The following is a 24,578-nucleotide window of genomic DNA, read 5'->3' as shown; positions in this document are numbered from 1 at the left end:
TGTCCAGGAGTTGGCGGATGCTTTAGTCCAGGTCTGGGAGGAGATCCCTCAGGAGACCATCCGCCACCTCATCAGGAGCATGCCCAGGCGTTGTAGGGAGGTCATACAGGCACGTGGAGGCCACACACACTACTGAGCCTCATTTTGACTTGTTTTAAGGACATTACATCAAAGTTGGATCAGCCTGTAGTGTGGTTTTCCACTTTAATTTGGAGTGTGACTCCAAATCCAGACCTCCATGGGTTGATAAATTGGATTTCCATTGATTATTTTTGTGTGATTTGGTTGTGAGTACATTCAACTATGTAAAGAAAAAAGTATTTAATAAGATTATTTCATTCATTCAGATCTAGGATGTGTTAATTTTGAGCTGGTTATAAATAGTAAAGTACAGATACCAAAAAAAAGATTTAAGTATTACTTTAAAGTATTTTTACTTAATTACTTTACACTACTGGGTGCATGGGGTTGATGTGAGTGCGACAGAGCAGGGGGAATAGAGGGGTGTGGGGACGGGGTCTGTTGGACTTTGAGGAGATAGAGATAGTTTCTGTGCACAGCTGCTTTGGCCTGTAGATGGAGAGAAACATCTGTATTAATCTCAGTCCCAGGGGCAGCCCACTGAGCACAGGAATGAGAGAAGGAGCTGGGACTGGGTGAGAGAGTGTGTGTGCCTGTGTGCCATTTCAATCCTATTCCACATCCATCCTATTCCAACATTATCTCTTCAGTACCACGTAATTGACCAACACTCCCACCCCATGTACCCCAAATCTGTATTTCTCTTCTTCTTTTTTTTCATTTTGGTACTTGAGAAAATGGATTTCCACCCACCTACCACCTGCTGTCTCTACTGCCACATTTACCTACCATATTCACATACAACGTTCCATATTCCTTAAAGCACAATGTAACATACATCAACACCAGTGATGTGATGCTAAGATATAAAATACATCAGAATCCCATGACTCCAACATGACTGTGGCGTGACAGCGAACGTTTCCGAGCATGCATTTGTGTGTTTGTGCATGTGTTCAGCAGTGGAGTGACACAATGCTATCTCAATGCCAAACCCTCTAATAAATCCAAACAAATTGGCCAATTAGAGGATGTTTTTTTTCTCTCCAGGCCCACCTATTACCTAGCCTCGCAAAGCAGCCTGATCTCGCGAGCTTCTATATACGGAAGCTTGTGAGAACAGGCCGCTTTGCGAGGCTACTTATTACCTGACACACCAGAAAAACTAGACAATGGGCTGCCAACTCTGTGCCACCACCCAGGGGGCGGTGTGAGGGTGAGGGGGGGGGGGGGGGGGGGGGGGGGGGGGGGCAGGGGGCAGGTGGTGCCCTGTGGTGTCACCATGGTAACGGATTGGATAATTACCTATTGTTTACTCTCATCAAGTCTCACACCCACACACAGGTCTAATATGAATCTAATCAACAAACAAGTTGTTTTATCTCATTAAAATGTGTTCTACGCATCTAGCCCTGGAGTTTTATTTCAAAGAACTTCAGAATTGTATTTAAATGTTTAAAAATGCTTTAGATTTCATATGTTATTATGGGTTAAGAAAGGATGTAATTCAAATGCATCTACAGTATAAACACTATTCAAATGTATACTTATACTGCAAGTAAACGTTGAATGCTTCGTGTACATATTGACCCCAGGTCTATTGTTCCCAGGCTGACGTTCGAGCCAGCGGAGAGCAAGGAAACCAGAGGACTCAAATGATTGTTGTTGCTTTCTATTTCAAGTCCATTTAGTGATGTGTTTCAGACATCTGGTGCGGATTAACAGCAACAGAAGATTTGGACAATTTAAACAGACTGCAGCGGTGCACCTTTTTTTTTTAAATAAACTGGCATATTCTCACATATAAGTTTGTTCACGTTGGAGCCAAACTCAACGCTTTATTTGATTTTACAACAGCCCCCCTCTAAGTGTGCAGAGCAGCTGACTTCCAGCAGGACTATTAGATACCCAGGGACCTATCAGTATGGCTCTAGTTACTGAAATGATATAAAGCAAAGCACCGTTTCATTTGTCTTTATCCACACATTGATACACTAACAAACACACATGCACCCACGCTCGACGCAGGAAGGCAGCACGCATGCAGACACACACACACACACACACACACACACACACACACACACACACACACACACACACACACTTCCTCACCGCCTCAGGCTAGGGTAATCCATGCAGGATTGCATGACAACGGAGCAGAGCAGGAAGCCATGACTAACACACCTGATAACACATTACTGTAAGACAATAAAACCCAGTCGTGGAAAACAGGCCATGCAGGTGATGGCACTGTTTAATGATCTGAGAGATGCACATGGTAGACATGCAAGTCATCCTGCTGCCCTGTGGTGCGTGAGACCGAGCGGGTTATCCGTGTATGTGTGTGTGTGTGTGTGTGTGTGTGTGTGTGTGTGTGTGTGTGTGTGTGTGTGTGTGTGTGTGTGTGTGTGTGTGTGTGTGTGTGTGTGTGTCTGTAAGTGTTTGACTTCGCCAGGCCAACTCAGCCTAGCCAAGCCGCCAAGAGCTTTGGATGGTTTGTTTAAGGGGAAATGCCTTAATTCACTGTGGGGACCGCCGGGATCAGATCAAATATATTACCCAAATGGGAGGTGTGTGTGTGTGTGTGTGTGTGTGTGTGTGTGTGTGTGTGTGTGTGTGTGTGTGTGTGTGTGTGTGTGTGTGTGTGTGTGTGTGTGTGTGTGTGTGTGTGTGTGTGTGTGTGTGTGTGTGTGTGTGTGTATGTGAGAAAGTGTGAAAGTGTTGACATGAATCACTCTATCTAAAAAAAAACATAAATCACTCCATCTAAAAGGACTACACATTGGGCGAGAGAGAAAGAGAGAGAAAGAAAGACAGAATCTTGCCCATGTTAATTGTTTCATACTCTAAGCTAACGCTACAGAAAAACGCCATCCAATTTCACACAGAAGTGTGTTAGCGTGTCAGCGTGTTAGCGTGTCAGCGAGCGTTGCATGTTCAGCAGCACACACCCTGGGCTAGGGCGACCCATGTTGCGTGTAGCTGTGTACATTCTGCATGTATGCCGTAAGCCATTTACACAGCTGGTCTTTTAACTGAAGTGACTCAGACAGAGGAGAGGAGAGGACGTCCCTGGCCCTGGGGTCTGTCCCAAAGCAACACACCCACCCTGGGCCTGCACTGGAAACCACCAGCCGCAGAGCAGTTCAGATACACACCGACAACAGATCAACTTTAAGCCGGACCGCGAACAGCTTAAATATACAGTATACTGACATGATCAGCTATCAACTGACCCCAGAGCAGCTCAGATATACACTGACAGCACATCAGATATCAACTGGCCTCAGAATAGCTCAGTTACAAACTGAATATCACCATACCATATCATATAATGTATTTTATAGCCATTCAATAACTCTGAACACAAATCAGCTGCCCAAGCAGCTCAAGCACTCAGCAGCACTTATCAATGATACAACATCAGTTCCATTCCATTATCACTTTATTTGAATGGCATATGCTCAAACAATCAGATCGTGCCAGTTCCAACTCTTTTGACAGGCAACAACTAGAACTGAAGGAGAGCTCTCTGTAGCGATGCATTTAAGCAGGGCAGTGTCATGAGTCTAAACCTTTTACTGTTCCCATCCTCTATGCTCACTTACAGACTCTCCTTACAAGATGTCTGTCACGAATCAGGGTCATGCGGAACCACCAAACCTCTTCAACGCCTCCCCCCCCTTTTCACTCTTTCCTTTTGCTCTCATTCTCTCTCCCTCACTGGCACTTTGACGGGACTATCAGTGAAATCAGATACAATCCTGTTGTCATAATATTTAAAAGCTAAAATGCCACCCAGCTTACTTATAAAAAAAGCTTCCCAAGCCACTTCCAAGGCAGTTGGAAGTCAATCTAACAGAGGCGTCTCCGACATGATGCCATTTATGGAACCTGACTTACGAGGGGTTAAAATGGAAAAACCCACAATGAATGAGTGAAATAAAAAGCCATCAGTGTCTATGATTATAACTCTCTCTGTTCTCTTGTATTCGCTCTCTCTCTCTCATATAAAGGCGTATTAATCAGCATTATGATCTGGTGGCTTGGATCAAGCCTGGCTCAGGAAGAAGAGCCCTGACAAAGAAGCTCATTCACAAACAGGACCAACAGTGACATCATATCCAAATGATACAGTATACTTCGCAAAAGGTTATCACAGATCATTTGAATTTTGGTAAGAGGAACCCAACATGGCATGAGGGGAACCTAACCTGCCCTGTGGGGCGGAGAAACGGCCACTGTGCTGCTCAATAACAATATCACCAGGCCTCAACCCCTCATAGTCACTGGGAGCTGAGTGGAAATGACTGGACAAGAAGGCAAACATTACTTTTATTGGGGCTTCATTCACAAGCCACAAGTCAGAGAACAAGCATAGAAACCTATAGCGAGAAAGGGTCTTGATTACATAAGACGGGTTCAGTTATGAAATGATTCATTCGTTCGCGACAAATCATTTCACTCTTTCGCTGATGTGAAACACCTTGATTTTGATTTAATGTCAGCCTTATGGATTACAGAATGAGAAAGAATTAAAGGCCCATACAGTACATATCAGAGTCAGAAACAGTTTCTCCTCTCCTCTCTGCCTCTCACAGGCTCTCTCCTTGCCCTGCTGAAGTCTTAGGTTGCCTGAAATGGCACCCTATTCCCTTCATAATGCACTACATTTGGCCAGGGTCCTAGAGCGCTATTCAGGACCTGGTTAAAAGTAATGCACTATATAGGGATTGGGAACATGGTGCCTTTTCAGACATGTTAGGAAAAGAAAGAGGCCCTTGACTTTGCAAGGCTTTGCGGTCCCATCCAGCTGTGTCACAGCCTGTCCAAAATAGCGTCAATACAGCAGCTCCCTCTGTAATGGCATAGTGTGGCAGAGGAAACACTGTCACCTCCCTCTCCATTGCCAAAACACTCCAACAATCATCCCTCCAGGATTCTTCATGAACTTCAGCTCCCTCGGGCCAGGAAACCTCTTCTTGTTATCTTTGTTAACATTTGCCTCTTAACTTTGAGATTTCTACAACTGCCGAAGTTGTACACTATATGAGTTCTCTAGCCAGATCCCCTGCAGCAGTGTTCTGTTCTTCTTCAAATGAATCGCAAATACTCATCTTGACCCTTAGTCATTCATGTAGTTGCTGTGATTGCATAATTTGTTGGCCAAATTGAGTTATGATGGTGTGTTTATCTTTCCATAAATCCCCTGGTGTTGCCTGCTAATGTTGCGATGATGGGCAGGCAGTAAAGCTTCGCTGGCTGTTGCTGCTGACAGTAATGGTAATCAGAAGACCGAGCAGCATCTCAGGGGGATTTCGCTAAGACTCACTGATTAGATAAGGAACGCGGTTATGAAACCTGGACACACTAAATCCACAGCCAACAGCTGGGAGAAAACATTTAGCAAATGCTTAGAGGGAAAATACATGGGCTATCAGACACATTGTCTGTAAGGTCTTTTATTCACAGCATGTGTTAGAAAAACAACTGTGCTTGCGCAACTCTGATGTTAGAATCCAGACGGCTATATATGGAACCTTGGGAATGTTATTTTGATGTTATTTTGTTGGAAATGCAAAACCGAGGAGAACAAGATTCACTTTGAACCTATCCTGTTGTTGACACTTGCTTATGCTCAAGATAACAACGGTGGACAAAGTGTCTGCAAGTTACAGCATCTGCAGGGTTGAGCACCTGAACATTAACACAGTGGACAGCTGTTTGACTGAGACAGATGGAGACTAGACACTGGAATGTGATGCTCATGGATTCCTAGACTGGATCATTATCTCAATTGCAACACACTGTAAAGATGGACTACCTATTCTACAACTTGTATCTACATTTGATGGCTTTTCTCCTGCAGTGTATGCTATAGCACTATAAAGTGTTTCTGCAGGACAAAGACCCATGAAGTCCAATGTGCAAACGAAACAGAATGGTTGGTTTAATAAAAATAGAAAATGCTTTACATTTTTTACACCTGAGATTTGAGAAATCCCCAGTTGTCTTTTTAGACCAAGAATCTGTAGGGTAATAAGTCTTAAGACCCAGTGTTAAGTAATTAGATATAACCTAAACATGGATCTGGGAACATAAACAATGTCACTTGGTCTGTAAATCAATATTACCAACAGTTGAATGATTTGCACATACACTATATATACAAAAGTATGTGGACACCCCTTCAAATTAGTGGATTTTCAGCCACACCCATTGCTGACAGGTGTATAATATTGAGCACACAGCCATGCAATCTCTATAGACAAACATTGGCAGTAAAAGGCCTTACTGAAGAGCTCAGTGACATTCAACGTGGCACCGTCATAGGATGCCACCATTCCAATAAGACAATTCGTCAAATTTCTGCCCTGTTAGAGCTGCCCCGGTCAACTGTAAGTGCTGTTATTGTGAAGTGGAAACGTCTAGGCGCAACAATGGCTCAGCCGCAAATTGGTAGGGCAAACAAGCTCACAGAGTGCTGAAGCACGTAGTTTGTAAAATTTGTCTGTCCTCTGTAACACCACTCACTACCAAGTTCCAAACTGCCTCTGGAAGCAACATCAGCACAATAACTGATAGTCGGCAGCTTCATGAAATGGGTTTGCATTACCGAGCAGCCGCACACAATCCTAAATAATCATGCGCAATGCCAAGTATCGGCTGGAGTGGTGTAAAGCTCAACGCCATTCAACTCGGAAGCAGTGGAAATGCGTTCTCTGGTGTAATGAATCACGCCTCACCATCTGGCAGTCCGAAGGACGAATATGGGTTTGGCGGGTGTCAGAAGAACACTACATGCCCCCAATGCATAGTGCCAACTGTGAAGTTTGGTGGAGGAGGAATAATGTTCTAGGTCTGTTTTCATGGTTCAGGCTAGGCCCCTTAGTTCCAGTGAAGGGACATCTTAACGCTATAGCATACAATGACATTCTAGACGATTCTGTGCTTCCAAATTTGTGGCAACAGTTTGGGGAAGGCCCTTTCCTGTTTCAGCATGACAATGCCCCCATGCACAAAGTGAGGTCCATACAGAAATGGTTTGTTGAGATTGGTGTGGAAGAACTTGACTGGTCTGCACAGAGCCCTGATCTCAACCCAATCTAACACATTTGGAATGAATTGGAGCGCCGACTGTGAGCCAGGACAAATTGCCCAACATCAGTGCCCGACCTCACGAATGCTCTTGTGGCTGAATGGAAACAAGTCCCCACAGCAATGTTCCAACATCTAGAGGAAAGCCTTCCTGTTATAGCAGCAAAGGGGGACCAACTCCATATTTATGCCCATGATTTTGGAATGAGATCTTCCATGAAATCTACTTTTGATCATGTAGTGTATCTCAAGTTTCACTTATGTTATTACATATTGTTGAATGTTTAATAAGATATGAGCAACTTGTTACTTATCATTTAAGGCTTGCGCTTATCTGTTTTCAAGAAATTAGATATCCACCAATAAGTGCAAGACTGCAGATGGTTAAGATTAAGACTGAAAATCGGATACTGCAGGGGAACAACATAATAAGCACAGATGGCAAGGGGTGACATACCTAAATTGACAAAGCTCATAACCATGTCTGCGTCGTTTAGGAAGTTGTTGTCCTGAAGAGTGGCTATCGGCGGCCCCTGGGTGGTGAAGATGGGTTTGTATGGGTAGGAGTACCCATCCTCTTTCCCCTCCGTGGACATGGCATTGTACAGGTCCAGCATGAACATCGGTGCCGCGTTGTGCTTCCCGTGGAGATGCGGCCGTGGCCGGTGCGGCAGCCCGAGGATCGAGAGGATTTCCCGCTGCATCTCCCGGCGCTCCTGGCTCTTCAGCCGCCGGTGGATGAAACTGGAGTGGACCTCGTTGTCCAGGGTAAAGTTCGAAAAGACCGTGTCCGCAAAAACGCAGTAGCCCCAAAGTAGGAACAAAGCAGGGACTCGTCTATCCAAAAATAAAACCATAATGATGCCGTGCGTAATTGCGCTGACTGCTCACACCCAAGACTTAGAACAAGGACATTGAACTTCGCAACAGGTTTGTTCAATACCCGTATCATTAATGGCCCCTCATGTTGAGGGAAGAGTTCCCGATTGCAGCATCAATTTCACTTCAACGTCCACTTTTATTGGATTGCCTTAAATCCACGGATCTGCACAATTTTAAATTTCGATCCTGTTCCCTTTACATCCAGCTACGCCGACCCCTTTCACTATCACTGGTTCACGCATAAAGTGCGAGGTTGACAAGACGTGTTGCAGCAAGTGCGATGAGCCGAGCTCAGCGAGCAAACTTTGAGGAGGTGGTTTATGCGCTGGGAGGAGCAGAGAGAGGGAGCGCTTTAATTGCTTTAGCCCAGACAATGTTCCTTCTCTCTCTCTCTCCATCTCCCTCTCTCTCTCTGTGTGTGTGTGTGTGCGTGCGTGTGTGTGTGTGCGTGCGTGCGTGCGTGCATGCGAGCGAGAGAGAGAGGGGCTCCTTGGCTTGCAACTTGCCAAGGGGTGGGTGAAGGTACAAGGGATCTCTCAAGGTGTTTGTATGTCGTTAAATAATTGGATGGGGACATGCTTACCCTGACAACAGAAGCACAGTGTGACAAAAGACCTTGATGGCTTTGAAAAAGACCCTCCATCAGTGTCATGCTCTCCTTCTTTTGTTCCCTGGAAACGGTTTAAAGGATATTTCAGGATTTTGACAATGAAGCCCTTTATCTACTTCCCCAGAGTCAGATGAACTAGTACTAGTCGATACCATTTTTATGTTTCTGCGTGCAGTTTGAAGGCAGTTGACTAGCGTTAGCGCATTTTCTAACTAGCGTTAGCGCAATGACTGGAAGTCTATGGTAACTGCTAGCATGTTAGGATGGTAACTAGTTAGCATTGGCTCACGAAACTACCTCTTATCTTCCTTCATACTGGATGCAGAGACATGCAAATGGTATCCACGAGTTCATCTGACTCTGGTGAAATAGATGAATTGTTTCATTGCCAAAATCCTGAGGTATCCCTTTAATACCACAAATTACCTATGACAAGCACCTGATACTATTGTCTCTGTTTTATGGAGGGGTAATTATTTGCTCCTAGAGAAACTGCGTGGGTGATGTTGGCAAAGGTGTTCTGTGTTGCCTGATTCTGTGAGAGAGATCATAACATACCATACAATGTGTTCATATTGTAGGTGCACTCTACCAGGACCAGAACACCAATGACTGGATTATTACAACTTTACTATCAAAACATTCAGTCAGAACCTCTGTGAGGTAGGATGAGACAAGTGGTACAGGGGAAATACATTTATATCCTACAGTCTGCCTGCCCAGTCACCCACATGCCCATGCCTTCTGAGTGTTTAGTTATGAGTGCCCCCTACTCCTTGTTGCCCTAGCCAGTGTAGAGGCAGGCAGGAAGTAGGTAACGACAGACAGCGCTGTGCGGTGCTCAGACACAGGGTTGAAGGGGACGGGGTGCAGATGTTTGGCAGCTGTTTCACCCCTTCCATGTGCCCCCCTGGCAACAGCACCTCTTAAACACCACACTTTAATGGAACGTTCCTGACCCTCTAGTGCACTCCACTCATGCCTTGACTGGGAGAGGGGCTTTCAGATGGCCCTTCCACCATTAATGGCCACTTCATGTTGAAAGGGCTCCTCCTCACAGTGGAACGGTAAACTTTTAGCTTCACAGAGAGACTCATTTTAATGGCTCTGTAAGGTTGAGATGTTTTAGGGCCACAGCTTGCCAGGTAATTTTATTACAGTCAAATTAGACTTCAATGGCACAGCGAGGTAGAACGGGGCCGACAGTCCCCCGGTCAACGCTGTAATTGGAAAGAGAGGGAGAAAAGGGAGAGAGCATGGCTAGAGGTAGTTATAGGCCGAGCCCACCTCCCTGCCCATTAAATGTGCTTGTTCTCCATTTCAAAACAGCCCCAATCCCTTTTTCCAATGACAATGCAATGTGGTTTGTCTGAGAACCTGCCCTGCGCTCGCTCCATGCCTGCCAGCACTCATTCCCTGTGTGTATCCGCAAGTCACTCTATTGCTATTGAATGGTCTTTCAGCGGTAGCCTGTAACATATAAACACTGCTATCCGGTCCCTCAGATAGAATCAGCTAATGGCCGCAGGTGTTTACATTACGGCGGTTTCCGACAGAAGACATGAAAGGGACTTGTTTTCAGTTAGAACCATAATCTCTCACTTTATACTGCAAGCTGGGGCCCCCTCGGTCCGTAGCCCCTCAGCCCTCCAGCCCCTGAGCCCTGGCCTGAGTCAGTACCCAGAGAGGGGCTGCCACTCTGGGGCAGGATAATAGGAACAGACCCCCCTTTGTTTGGGCCTCCATAGCTCTGGTGACAGTCACAGTAAACAGGGGGCACAGACTGAGGCCAGGCTGGGTGAGCTGCACTGAGGGGCCTTTGACCAGGGGAACTAAAGCAGAACAAAAAGGGTTTGAGCTCTCCGCCCTTTCACTGTCACATACACACACATTATGTATAAGTAATGTACACACAAAACCATACATTGTCACACACATGTACACACACAATGTGTACACAGACACACACCACACACACACACACACACACACACACACACACACACACACACACACACACACACACACACACATAGACAACTACTCCTATCCTTCAGGGCCTTAAAGTCATCCTCCTCCCTCTATCCTACCATGCAGTCAGTCAGTGCAGCTGTGTGAAGGCCATTATTGGGAGAAGACACACACACAGGGGGCCCCGGTCTAGTAGACCAATCAGTGGCGTAAATTGAGAGTGACGTGCCGGCCTATTATCATTAGCATTCTGAACAACTGAGCTGTACATTAAACACGTATATTGTTAATGTACCGTACCTGCAAGCCCTTTACAGTGCATTATGAAAGTATTCAGACCCCTTGTTATGTTACAGCCTTACACTAAAATTGATTAAATTAATGTTTTTCCTCATCAATCAACACACAACACCCCATAATGACAAAGGTAAAATATAATTTTTTTGAAAAACAGAAATACCTACATAAGTATTCAGACCCTTTGTTATGAGACATGAAATTGAGCTCAGGTGCATCCTATTTCAATTGATCATCCTTGAGATGTTTCTACACACCTGTCTATATAAGGTCCCACAGTTGACAGTGCATGTCAGAGCAAAAACCAAGCCATGAGGTCAAAGGAATTTTCCGTAGAGCTCCAAGACATTATTGTGTTGAGGCACAGATCTGGAGAAGGGTACCAAAACATTTCTGCAGCATTGAAGGTCCCCAAGAACATAGTGGCCTCCATCATTCTTAAATGGACAACGTTTGGAACCACCAAGACTATTCCTAGAGCTGGCCACCGGGTCAAACTGAGCAATTGGGGGAGAAGGGCCTTGGTCTGTGAGGTGACAAACAACCCGATGGTCACTCTGAGAGAGCTCCAATGTTTCTCTGTGGAGATCGGAGAACCTTTCATAAGGACAACTATCTCTGCAGCACTCCACCAATTAGGCCTTTATGGAAGCCACTTCTCAGTAAAAGGCACATGACAGTCCGCTTGGAGTTTTTCCAAAAGGCACTTAAAGCACTTTCAGACATTGAGAAACAAGATTCTCTGGTCTGATGAAACCAAGATTGAACTCTTTGGCCTGAATGCCAAGCGTCACGTCTGGAGGAAACCTGGCACCATCCCTACGGTGAAGCATGATGGTGGCAGCATCACGCTGAGGGGATGTTTTTCAGCGGCAGGGACTGGGAGACTAGCCAGGATCGAGGGAAAGATGAACGGAGCAAAGTATATAGAGAACCTTGATGAAAACATGCTCCAGAGTGCTAATGGGGTGAAGGTTCACCTTCCAACAGGACAAAGCACAGCCAAGACAACGCAGGAGTAGCTCCAGGACAAGTCTCTGAATGTTCTTGAGCCCAGACTTGAACCTGATCGAACATCTCTGGAGAGACATGAAAATAGCTGTGCAGCGACGCTCCCCATCCAAGCTGGCAGAGCTTGAGAGGATCTGCAGAGAAGAATGGGAGAAAATCCCCAAATACAGGTGTGCCAGCATCATACCCATGAAGACTCTAGGCTCTAATCGCTGCCAAAGGTGCTTCAACAAAGTACTGAGTAAAGGGTCTGAATGCTTATGTAAATGTGATATTTAATTATGTATTTATATTTTTTTAAATTGCAAAGATTTCATAAAACCTGTTTTTGCTTTGTCATTATGGGGTATTGTGTGTAGATTGATGAGGGGAAAAAACTATTTAAACCATTTTAGAATAAGGCTGTAATGTAACAAAATGTGGAAAAAGTCAAGGGGTCTGAATACTTTCTGAATGCACTGTATATGTTCTGATGCAATTAAAGTGAGGAAGTTTGTCTTTCAAAGTGTTTATAGGGATTTTGTCTAAACTATCTTTGTTTTAACAGACTAGTATTAATCTGTATTAGGATAAGAGAGCTCTCACTCAAGACCTTGCACTCAAGACCTTGCACTCAAGGACAGATAATTTACCAAACACACACACGCACAGCCTCACACACACATCCACACATTGTAAAAAACAACTCTCACTCTGATCTATGCCTGCCTGCACGAACGTACACCTCCTGTTTCCTACAGGTTGGAGCACGACAGCAGGTTCTGAGAGACAGACCACACAGCAGCTCTGTGAAACACCGCTGGAACACTCACACACTCTTTCTCGCACACACAAACACTCTCTTTCGCACACATACACACAATCTCACCCTCTCATCTGATCTCTCTTTTTCCTCTCTTCTTGTTCCGTGAGGAGTCTGTGCTCTCTCTCTCTCCTTCTCTCTCTCTCTCTCTCTCTCTCTCTCTCTCTCTCTCTCTCTCTCTCTCTCTCTCTCTCTCTCTCTCTCTCTCTCTCTCTCTCTCTCTCTCTCTCTCTCTCTCTCTCTCTCTCTCTCTCTATATATATATATATATATATATATATGTAAAGCCAGGATCGATGTATATATATATATATATATATATATATATATATATATATATATAATCAAGATTGAACTCTTTGGCCTGAATGACAAGCGCTCTCCGAGGTAACAATCAACATAAATATGAATCTTACCTTTGATCTCTCCTCTGTTAAAGATATATATATATATATATGTATATATATATATATGTAAAGCCAGGATCGATGTATGTATATATATATATATATATATATATATATATATATATATATATATATATATATCTTTAACAGAGGAGAGATCAAAGGAAAGATTCATATTTATGTTGATTGTTACCTCGGAGAGTGCCGAGTGGCACTCCTTTGAAGGTGTGGGGGCATTGGTTTGGGGTCCAAACGAGCTGCCCTGTAGAGGGTACAGTAAAACCTGCTTTTGGGGTAAACTGACCCTCAAATGAAGCAGTGCGGAGTCGGGGGGAGGGAGGGGTGGGTGCATTTTTCTCAACCCGTTTTGGCCCAGCCCGTCCGCCCCTGTCTACATTCGCAGCACAGCCCCACTGCGTAAGCTTCACAGTGCACACAGTGGGGCTGAGGGAATGCAAATGTTCCCCTTCTGGTGTCAGACACTTCCAAGGGCATCTGCAACATATGAGACACAGCTGTGAAACGGCCGGCGTGAGAGAGAGAAGAAAATAAAACGTCTTTAAACTCATGTCCTTTGTGTTATCCATTCCCTAGGTGGATTTTTCCAAAACTGTGCTTAGCGTTACCGTAACAAAAGAGAGACTTGAGACAAACTCACAAGTCTCCAAATGACACATGCTCATTTCCTGATGATGATGATGATGATGATGATGATGAGGATGATGATGATCAGCTCATTAGATATACTACACCTGTAGTTCTCCTACTGTCATTCAGTACCTACAGTACTTTCCTCCTGTATCCTGTGTCTCTTCTCACCCTGTCAGTCTGCAGACGGATATAGGCCACACAGGAACACCACAGTAGTCTGGCTCTGATTTCTAGCACTCAGCAGCACTTCACACCCTAATCAGTTATGTTTTCTACTGTTGACAGGCACAGATAGCATTTATTTAAGCCTTACCCCTAATGCACCCACCACACAGAGTTATTGCTTATCCAAAGCAGGATATTATCACCCAGACATCCACTTACTCTGTCACTCTGTGTCATCAGCGCAGAGAATCGGCCTGACGACACTCTATTCTCTCCCCCGCTTTACCTCACACTCATCAGTGTGTCCATATCGGGATGCGAGGGGTTAATAATGGCCCCTCCGGCTCAGCGGAGTCCCCCATTTAGATCCTTGTCTCTATGGTGAGTGGGCCCTTGTTCTAATCAATCTGTAAGCCTGTGCTGGGCTGTCAATCAAAGCCCTGGGTGATTAGCGATCAGTCACTTCCTTTTTAGTGGAGCAGAAACACAGCCAGACCGGCCTCACTGGCCCGGGCAAAAAGCTGATGAGAAACAGGGTTAGAGGACCAGGGGAGGAGGGGTTAGAGAAGGAGGTGGACAGGGAGTTTGGGTGGGGGTGTTGGGTGGTGGTTGGGTCCGATGAGGCAGCTCTGTTTTCTATTTGTGAGGATTAGGCTGACAGATCTGTATTTGGTTTGTTTGGACCTCTAGCTTCAGCTAATCCCCCTCACCTGCAGTGGGTGCAGCCTCCTCCCTCCCTCTTCTCCCTTTCCTCTGACCCTACAACCCCCCTCAACCCCCCCATGCTTCCCCCTTCACCCAGTACAAACACTCATCCCGAGACGCTGCACTCTGTCTCCTCAGGTTAGGGCCTCACACTCGACACAAATCTTTCTCAGGCCAAAGGAACCGGCGGGGATCCCTGCCTCTCTGAACCAGGGGGAAGAAAGAGGACCCCAACAACTTGTGGGCTTTCTCTCACAGATTATTGTTTTTTTTCATGGCGGGCGGGTGAGGAGTTGTTGCTTGTCACCTAGAGATAGCAATTACTTAGCTATTAAGAGCCATTACTGTGAAAGCAGCTTGTCATAGCCACTCAGGAGCGAGAGGGAGACCTCTGCTAAAGCAGCGCGTTAGGAGATATTCAGGGTCAGGTCAGGGGCAGAGACCTTTTTCCTTCCAAGTCCTGGCTCCCACACACTCCCAAACAAGCCCTAAGCATTCTGAGAGACCACCGTGCCCCTACAAACACACACAACATGCCTGCAAGTCATTTGATAAGGAGGAGACTCCAAAATGACCTAACGTTTCCAGAATTCAGAAGAGATTGTCTTTTATAACAACACAATGACATGGATTTCATGCCTCTAATTGCCAGATGAAAGGAATGGCCCCAGGCAAATATTAACTCATTTTAGCTGCAGTTTTTTTTATTTCACAGCGGGCCTCAGAGAGAGAGAGAGAGAGAGAGAGAGAGAGAGAGAGAGAGAGAAAGAAAGAAGAGGGAGAGAGAGAGAGATAGAGAGTGGGGTGTGGGGTTCTCTTTTAAGCGAGAAATTAAAGCTCCCCCCACTCAGCCCTGTGGTGTTGTGAGGTAGGCAGGAATTTGAGGCTCAGAGGTGGTTTCGCTGTAGGGGTCACAGAGGTACCGACAAATGTTTGGAGGGTCTTGGGGTGGAGCGCATGCAGTCTGCAGCTGGTGGAGCGATGGCACAGTATGGAGCGACACACACACACACACACACACACACACACACACACACACACACACACACACACACACACACACACACATTCCTGGTAACACACTCCTAATGAGAAGCAGTTATGGCATCTCACAGAAAATTACAGGCATTTCCTGATGTGTCGGACAGCACCATTGTCGCTTTGTGTTTCACTGACAACACACGTTCTCAGACACTTCAACAGCTGTTTAGAGTGTGTGGGTGTCTGCTAAAGATAATTATGTGCACAGCCTTAATACAAATAAGGCACCCAGAAACAAATTACGGACAACACATGCACAATTTTCAATGAGCATATGCCAAAATCAAAGTCCTCAATTTCTCAATTTCAGTCAGACTAGATTAGCCAATGATGTGTATCTGCCCACAGTCTGTAAGAACACACACACACACACACACACACACACACACACACACACACACACACACACACACACACACACACACACACACACACACACACACACACACACACACACACACACACACACACACACACACACACAGGAAGGAATATTGGACAAGTTGCAGCAGGCCTGTGTCAGGAGGTGCTAATAAGGTTTAGTAGGTTGCTATGAGGTGCTAACTGGCCCACACACACTGGCCCTGGTCAAAGCTATCCATATTCATTTCATTCCAGTGTAGGTTTTATTTCATTCCTCCTCCACAAGAATGTAATCCAACATGTCCAAACACTTTGCCGAAGTTGACAAGTTCCGGGTCGAAGTGTTGGAAAATGTAGATACGACGAATTCAACAGGCCTATGTTTCCTTCTATACATCAGTGCTCGACTAGGGCAGAAGCTCGTTGGAGCTGAGTACCACACCTCAAATGTTCTACAGCTCCTGTTCCTCTTATTCGTTTCAAAAGTATCAAAAGTATTGTGGAGCTCCTGCATCCAAATGTAAACAGTACCAGCAAACAAAATGAGAACCGGTACCTATTTCAGTCCAAGTCAAGCACTGTGATACACAACATGTGGTACACAGACAACCCTTGCCGATGTGATAGACTTGCCTATGCTAGGTATGAGCATATTATTCTAGACAATGTTCTTGCAGTTTTGTTGTTGTTGTTGTTGTTTTTTTAAGGGGTGGATCAGCTTAATATTGCGGAAAGATTGTTGCTTCCATCAATGTAATTGTCTGCATCATTTCCAATCCCCCATATCTTTTTTGGGGGAAATATATATATCCATAGACATGCACGCATGCATACATATACACATACATACATACACATTCCTATATAGCTATACATACTATTTTAAGAATATACCTTTATTATTCCCAGCAAACCCTACCACCCTTCCCCCAAATCACTTAGGCTTCTACCTTCCGTTTATACCTTCAGTTTATTCTTGCAGTTTTTACTACCTAGGCCTATCGGCTTATTGGCTCAACAGAGTTTGAAGAGGAGACATTTTATGTGGCGATATATATGCTTGTGAAAAAAATGACAGGAATGTTTGAATCGGTTTGAATTTGTGGTCCACAGATTTTCCCATTAATAACTGGTGTACTTTAGTTAGACTATAGGCTAGACCTACCACCAAGGTTAATTTTCTCTATTCTGATTCTCAGCCAGGAACTTTTAATCTCCATTGAAAAGGTGATTCTAGAGATAATGATCAGTCTGTCTAATGATGAAGCTCCAGTTTTGTTCCTACCCAACCAATCCAAGTGGGTCAATGTAAGGTAAGCTACTCACGTTGTTACTATAATGTAAAGATTTCGGGCCTTTTTCTTATCCATACAGTGCATTCGGAAAGTATTCAGATGCCTTTACTTTTTCCACATTTTGTCACATTACAACTATATTCTAAAATGTATTAAATAGTTTTTCTTCCTCATCAATCGACACACAATACTCCATAATGACAAAGCGAAAATAGGTTTTTAGACATTTTTGCACATTTATTACAAATATATTTAATATTTACAAACAGACCCTTTGCTATGAGACTCGAAATTGAGCTCAGGTGCATCCTGTTTCCATTGATCATCCTTGAGATGTTTTTCCAACTTGATTGGAGTCCACCTGTGGTAAAATCAAGTGATTGGACATAATTTGGAAAGGAACACACCTATCTACAGTACATAAGGTCCCACAGTTGACAGCGCATGTCAGAGAAAAAAACAAGCCGTAGTGCTCCGAGACAGGATTGTGTAGAGGCACAGACCTGGGGAAGGGTACCAAAACATTTCTGCAGCAGTGAAGTTTCCCAAGAACATAGTGGCCTCCATCATTCTTAAATGGATGAAGTTTGGAACCACCAAGACTCTTCCTAGACCTGGCCACCCAGCCAAACAGAGCAATCGAGGGAGACGGGCCTTGGTCAGGGAGGTGTCCAAGAACTCGTTGGTCACTCTGACGGAGCTCCAGAGTTCCTCTGTGGAGATGGGAGAACCTTCCAGAAGGTCAATCTTCTCTGCAGCACTCCACCAATCAGGCGTTTATGGTAGGGTGGCCAGACGGAAGCTATTTCTCAGTAAAAGGCACATGACAGCCTGCTTGGAGTTTGCCAAAAGGAACCTAAAGACTCTCAGACAATGAGAAACAAGATTTTCTGGTCTGATGAAACCAAGATTTAACTATTTGGCCTGAATGCCAAGCATCACATCTGGATGAAACCTGGCACCATCCCTACGGTGAAGCATGGTGGTGGAAGCATTATGCTGTGGGGAGGATTTTCAAGGGCAGGGTCTGGGAGACAAGTCAGGATCGAGGGAAAGATGAACGGAACGAAGTACAGAGAGACCCTTGATGAAAACCTCCTCCAGAGCACTTAGGACCTCAGACTGGGGCGAAGATTCACCTTCCAACAGGACAATGATTCTAATCACACAGCCAAGACAACGCAGGAGTGACTTCGGGACAAGTCTCTGAATGTCCTTGAGTGGCCCAGCCAGACTTGAGCCCGATCGAACATCTCTGGAGAGACCTGAAAATAGCTGTGCAGTGACGCTCCCCATCCAACCTGACAGAGCTTGAGAGGATCTGCTGAGAAAAATTGGAGAAACTCTCCAAATAGAGGTGTTCCAAGCTTGTAGTGTCATACCCAAGAAGACTCGAGGCTGTAATTGCTGCCAAAGGTGCTTCAACAAAGTAGTGAGTAAAGGGTCTGAATACTTATGTAAATGTGATATTTCTGTTTTTAATTTTTAATATGTTTGCAAAATAAAAAGTAACTTTTTTAGCTTTGTCATTGTGGGGTATTGTGTGTAGATTAATGAGGGGGGAAAAACATTTTTAATCCGTTTTAGAATAAGGCTGTAAAATAACAAAATGTGGAAAAGGTCAAGCGGTCTGAATACTTTCCGAATGCACTGTATACCGCTGTGTGGGTGGTTCTTAGACCCAACATACTCACTCTGTTTGACCTTTGCAAGATAAACATGTAAATCTATACAACCGATGTCTTATTTACGTTGTGTAAATATACCCAGTACATTTTAAATAAGCGTCATGTGGTGTAAATTGAACATTACACTAAATGTCAAAAGTCAGGTCCTGCAAGTGGTCTAAATTGTTAAACGCATTTGGAGGGAATAATTTCGTTTTTTGTTCTCTCAGTCTATCTGAATGTGTGAGAGAGCTAAGAAGTCAAAAGGGATTTGTGGGGGAGTTAATGTGTCGATAGAATCACTTAAAGTTTTGATCCTTAATCCTTGAAGTTGAAATAACTTCCTGACTCTGAATAGTTGTCAGTTTGATAAAACATGTAAAAAGCACCAGCTACACACACACCAACACACACACACATGCAAATCTGGCGGTTTGTGGAGGTCTTTAATGTGCACAGGCTGTGGAGACCTCATGCTTAGAACAAAGCGGACTGTCTGGTTGAGTCTACATCAAACCTTATAGCTTAAAGCCCATTTTGGCTTGGCTGTTTCAAATGTGATAATCCCACAGATTGGGAGGCAAAGGTTTCACAGAGGAAATGCAGTCGAGGTATGGGGGAGGATTTCTACTTCTCACAGGTAGCCCCCAGGGTTTAGGATTCTTCTAAGAAGGATCACAAAAGTGACGGGCTCCTTTACAGAGCTGATCAAAGACACAAGACCAAATGTTCAGATTCCGTGAAGAATTCTTTCACAAATTATTTTTCTTCTTCATTCCCAACTTGAGTTTTAACAACGCTGTCGGCCTTCAAATGACTTCAGGAACTTCTGTCACCACGGTTCGGAGCGACTGTTCCTCATCTGTCCCCCCTCCTCCACCATCTACAAACTTGTGCAGAGCAACACGTGCTACAAAAAGCTCCATGTTATGTCAGCTAGCGAACGCACAAGAAAAGACATCCTTGCTGTAACAACCTACAGCACTTTGAGAAGTTTTTTTCACAGGGACATCTATTACAATGACACACCGTTTTTTTGGATCACTAAAAACAGTTGATTCCATTGTGAATGAAATCTCCTGCATGCTCAAGGTGGGGGCTTCATCTCAGGTGATATGTGTTACCTGGAGGAGGACAGCACCAGGGTGGACTGTCAATCCATCTCCACTGTACGTCCCACTAACACTCTCCACTGTTTGTTCCCCCCAACATCGTAGCATTGTCACAGTATGGTCAAGTCCCTGTTGAATAAGCATATAGTGTTAGATATTTGTTATGCAGTAACATCATCCGCCATCTATGTCCGCAACACTAAACTTCTCCCATGTCAATAACATAACAGAGATCCGTAGTCTCCTATCCCAAACCTATTAAATCCTGTGTTCACCTCTCTGGCCACAATCTCCAAGTTCAACCCATGTACTAATCACTCGGTTTAACAGCATAATTGTTCAGAAAACAAAACAACCTCAAGCTGCTTACTTTTATTCTGTCTACTGTTTGTGTGTTGCATAAATCAAATGTTAACCAAACAGCCAGATTGATATCTCATTATCAGTTTTAGCTTGAAAGCTAAAATCATCTTGCTATGTTGATAATTGTGTTTCTTTTATTGTGTTTCTAAATTGTTATCTCAGGCTACTCCAGCTTTATCTAATGTTGGTGGGAATCAAGAGTATCCTTTATAATTATGTTAGAACTCCTATTTCATCAATATTGTAAAGAGTTTGTGAGACTTTCTTCCTCTCAGAACTATCTCTGTAAGTCCTCTAACTTTTATCTACTGGTGAGGAAGAGTCCATCAGACATGTTTGTGTTCACCTTGACCCATTCTCCAGACATTGTGTCACCTGCTAAGATTGTTTTGATAGTGGAGAAGGATGCCTCCTTCCAGACACTGCTAGACGATGACTTTTGCACCAAGCTATCTCCTTGCATCTCGATCACAGTATGTCCAACATCCGCCCCTTTTTTCAATTTTCGCCTAAAAGGACATACCCAAATCTAACTGCCTGTAGCTCAGGACCTGAGGCAAAGATATGCATATTATTGATTCCATTTGAAAGGAAATACTTTGAAGTTTGTGGAAATGTTAAATTAATGTAGGAGAACATAACACATTAGATCTGGTAAAAGATAATACAAAGAAAAAAAACATGCTTTTTATGTACTTTTTTTCTATCATCATCTTTGAAACGCAAGAGAAAGGCCATAATGTGTTATGCCAGCCCAGGCACAATATAGATTTTGGCCACTAGATGGCAGCAGTGTATGTGCAAAGTTTTAGACTGATCCAATGAACCATTGTATTTCTGTTCAAAATGTTGTCTCAAGACTGCCCAAATGTGCCTAATTGGTTTATTAATACATTTTCAAGTTCATAACTGTGCACTCTCCTCAAACAATGGCATGGTATTCTTTCACTGTAATAGCTACTGTAAATTGCACAATGCAGTTAGATTAACAAGAATTTAACCTTTCTGACAATTAGTCTATGTCCTGGGAAATGTTCTTGTTACTTACAACTTCATGCTATTCACATTAGCCTACGTTAGCTCAACCATCCCGCGGGGGACCCACAGATCCTGTAGAGGTTTTAACTCATGGTTTCTCTGTTCTCATGGTTGCTTTAAAATGAATGTGTTAATCATACCTATTCTGAATCTGTTTTGTGTGTGTGTCAGGGTAAAGGTGTCCCAGATGTGAACAGCAGGCTGATGGTGTGAAAGCTTTGGGACACCCTGCACATCCCCATTTTTGCTCTGGTGGATGCTGACCCTTATAGTAATACTGCTCGTCCTATCACACACCGGCAGAGGGGTTGCGTGTCCTGCTAAGCCCACAGACCCCTCCCTATCTGATGTGTCATGGTAGTTGAAATGGGTATTGTTTGTGTCAACGTGTTCTAGCCTAGTGGAATCATCACACTGGGGCCCCTGGACTCAATGACATCTACTGTCCCTCTCCATACAGCACCTCTCTGCTCCCCTCCTCTCTCCTCACATCGCATGGCAAGTCGCATGTGTAATGCTTTGTTCTATCTCCCCTTAGCTACATGTCTCAAAGGATAATTGCTCTGGTATGGTAGTGATTGTAGTCTCTCTCTCTCTCTCACTCTCTCTCTCTCTCTCTTCTCTCTCTCTCTCTCTCTTCTCTCTCTCTCTTCTCTCTCTCTCTTCTCTCTCTCTCTCCCAGGCATTGAGATCAAGTACAGATCAGTGATGAGTCCTCCCATGCCTATGTATTTCTGTACATTATCAAACATGGCCTGTGCAGTGTCTAACAGCTAACATGTTTCCTTTGATCACGTGCAACTACGTCAGCGATTTTAATTGGCTGATGCTTTCACTTAACCTTGAACATAAACTTTTTTTATTGTTTGCAAGTATGGCCCCCCCACTGCACAATTCATGATCAAAAACGTCCACATCTTCTGCTGTTTGGACATAAATGGAGGGAGCGTTTACTATGTTTCAGGGTATTTCCTTCGTTTCAGTTGTAGCAACAGAATTATTATTTTTATCTTAGTATTGTCATTTAGAAGACAATCATCCAAAGCAACTTAGAGTTACAGGGGCAGGAGAAAGAGTTTGTATTGCACCTCTCAACCCGCTCAGAGAATAGCTGAAAGCAAGGTGGGTTGGTTTGTGTCATAAACATGCCCCTAGTCTCCACTAACCTCCTCTGAAGAAACTGTAAGCTTGTAGTCCTTCACTCCTGTTTTATGACACGTAAGCGTCATTCTCTGAGTGTGTTTTTAGCAGTGGAGGCTCCTCAGAGGAGGAAGGGGAGGACCATCCTCCTCAGTGAATTTCATAAAAATAAAAATAGTGAAACATTTCAAAAGTTATCCTTTTTAGATAAAGATATATAAAATATATTCACGTCACCAAGTAATTGATTATAACACACTGTTTTGCTATGAAGGTCAACAATAGCCTCAACAGCCCTCTGTAGGGTAGCACCCTGATATAGCCGGAGGACAGCTAGCTTCTGTCCTCCTCTGGCTACATTGACTTCAATACAAAACCTAGGAGGCTCATGTTTCTCTCCCCCTTAGACTTACACAGTAATTATGACAACTTCTGGAGGACATCCTCTAACCTAACAGAGGTCTTGCAGCATGAACTGACATATATATTTTTTACTATATTCTACATTGTAGAATAATAAGGAAGACATCAAAACTATTAAATAACACATGTAGTAACCAAAAAAGTGTTTAACAAATCAAAACATATTTTATATTTTAGATTCTTCTAAGTAGACACCCTTTGCCTTGATAACAGCTTTGCACACTCTTGGCATTCTCTCAACCAGCTTCATGAGGAATGCTTTTCCAACGGTCTTGAAGGAGTTCCCACGTAAGCTTAAATGCTCAAGTAAAACGGAAATGCTCAGTACATTGTTCAAGGGCAAAGTAGCCTATCTGTACAGTGCATTTTCACAAAGCATGTGCAGTAGAATTTATTTATAAGTAGAATTTATTGATTGACCATTTTTTCTCTCACAAAGCATGCGCAAGGTGTCAATTTAGGCTATTGTTAGATTTATTTTCTTTCAGCAAGATATTAGGCTATTATTCAATAGGCCTAAATATTTAATAAAAAATTAATAACTGTTGAAGAAAAAAGGGAACTGTACAGTGCATTTTCTGTATTTGCTGGTTAGGGTCGGGTGTGGGCCTCAGATTTTCACTTTAACATAGTCAGGCAGTTGCGGATGGGTTATTTGCAATTGAAGGTCAGGGGGTGGACCAACAGCAGACCCGTGCATCACTAGTTTCCACAGACAGCCCAGTTCTGATCTTTTTCCAATTGTGAAAATGATCAGAATTGGGCTGCCTGTGTGAATGCAACCACAGACCTAGAATGTATTGATCTGGCTACCAGCTCTTTTGTGAAATAGATAAGATCACACCTTGTGGTCCAGGCACAACTCTGTTTGCTCATCCCCCTCTTGCAAATCTCTTAAAAATGCATGTTTTGTCCTTGTTGCTGATGGAAATGATGCAACAGACCAGGGTGAAAGCTGAGATCCAGTCCCTGGGGTCCATAGCCTTGTCTACCTGCCCAACAAGCTGTGCTACGGGGGCTGGATATGATCACACACTGCCACTCTGTGGTGAGATGTGGGAATTGATATGGCTGGATTCAAGCACTCATGTATAGATGTGGTATAGTTACAGTGTGTTTATTTGTGTCTGGATACTAAAAAGGTAAATGTGTATTGTCTGACGTTTCGTTGGTCTCCTGGTAGTATCGGCTGGTCTAGTTCTATGGGAGGTATTGCAGACTTTCCATAGAGGTTATGGTATCATCCTCAAACAAATCCTGTGGGAGTGCATTTAGACACTGTGACATACAGACACTGGCTGTTAGTAATTGTGCATCCAGCTTGGTGTGCCCACTGCGGCAGTAGGCAACCTTGTGGTTAGAGAAGCGGGCCAGCAACCAGAGGGTTGCCGGTTTGAATATCGGCTCAGACAGTACAATCTGGTGCAGAGTGAACTGGCAACAGGAGGGTTGC

The 24,578-nt window shown here is 44.0% G+C and overlaps 1 protein-coding gene across 1 annotated transcript in view; it reads right to left on the bottom strand.

Moving 5' to 3' along the window:
- The window catches only part of LOC115166148 (bone morphogenetic protein 7), a 35,715-nt gene extending 27,344 nt beyond the window's left edge, over positions 1-8,371 (bottom strand). Inside the window, exon 1 of the mRNA XM_029719885.1 lies at positions 7,640-8,371. Coding sequence (XP_029575745.1) covers positions 7,640-8,039 — 400 coding nt within the window. The 5' untranslated portion in view covers positions 8,040-8,371. The remainder of the gene's footprint in view (positions 1-7,639) is intronic.
- Positions 8,372-24,578: the final 16,207 nt, after the last annotated feature.

The sequence above is a fragment of the Salmo trutta genome, chromosome 28 (assembly GCF_901001165.1).
Source record: "Salmo trutta chromosome 28, fSalTru1.1, whole genome shotgun sequence".
In the NCBI taxonomy this organism is placed as follows: Eukaryota; Metazoa; Chordata; class Actinopteri; order Salmoniformes; family Salmonidae; genus Salmo; species Salmo trutta.
This window is presented reverse-complemented; position numbering and strand designations above follow the sequence as displayed.